Source organism: Nestor notabilis, unplaced genomic scaffold (assembly GCF_000696875.1).
Source record: "Nestor notabilis isolate BGI_N333 unplaced genomic scaffold, ASM69687v1 scaffold14137, whole genome shotgun sequence".
Taxonomy (NCBI): Eukaryota; Metazoa; Chordata; class Aves; order Psittaciformes; family Psittacidae; genus Nestor; species Nestor notabilis.
In genome coordinates, this window is record NW_009936173.1 from 8,572 (window position 1) to 9,145 (window position 574).

General features: G+C 40.1%; 1 protein-coding gene across 1 annotated transcript in view; it reads right to left on the bottom strand.

The window, feature by feature from the left end:
* Positions 1 to 238, bottom strand: part of CCDC83 (coiled-coil domain containing 83) — a gene marked incomplete at its 3' end in the record, with an annotated part of 8,338 nt that extends 8,100 nt beyond the window's left edge. Inside the window, exon 1 of the mRNA XM_010018205.1 lies at positions 153 to 238. Coding sequence (XP_010016507.1) covers positions 153 to 238 — 86 coding nt within the window. The remainder of the gene's footprint in view (positions 1 to 152) is intronic.
* Positions 239 to 574: the final 336 nt, after the last annotated feature.

Genomic DNA, 574 nt, shown 5'->3' on the forward strand with positions numbered 1-574 from the left:
GAGAAAGCAAAAGGGCAAGAGAGGAGAGAGGAAGAAAGAGAGAAAAACACAGTCAATCAGCTCAGGCTCTGAACTGGATAAGTTGTCTTTGTTATCTGCTTTATCCATTCACATATTCTATATCAGTGAAAAATTAAATATCTTAAACCTACTGAAACTCTAGTAAGGATTCTGGGAAAGCTGATTCAGGGTCTGTAAGTTGCTCTTCTGGTTTCTCCTCTTTCTCCTTCTCTTCCATGCTTTTTGGTGCACTTGTGCTAGAAGTTAGATCTAAAGGGGAGGGAAGGGCAAGCAGAAAAGAAGGAAAAATAAAGAGAAATGAATGATTTATAAAATGTCATATGTTCACCAGCCTTTGTCACTTGTGACAAGTTCCTGACAGTTCTGAAATAAACAAAACAAAGAGGGGCTTTTTGACAGCAATAATCCTGCCCAGGATAGCACTCAGGCCCTTAGTTTTGTGACATCCTGAAGTGTCGTCCTGAGTAAAGATACGCTGGAGAACAGTGGCCTCTGCCACTAGTTACTGGGTTTTACATTCTTTCAAATCAAACAAGCAGTTGTTCCTTTTCCA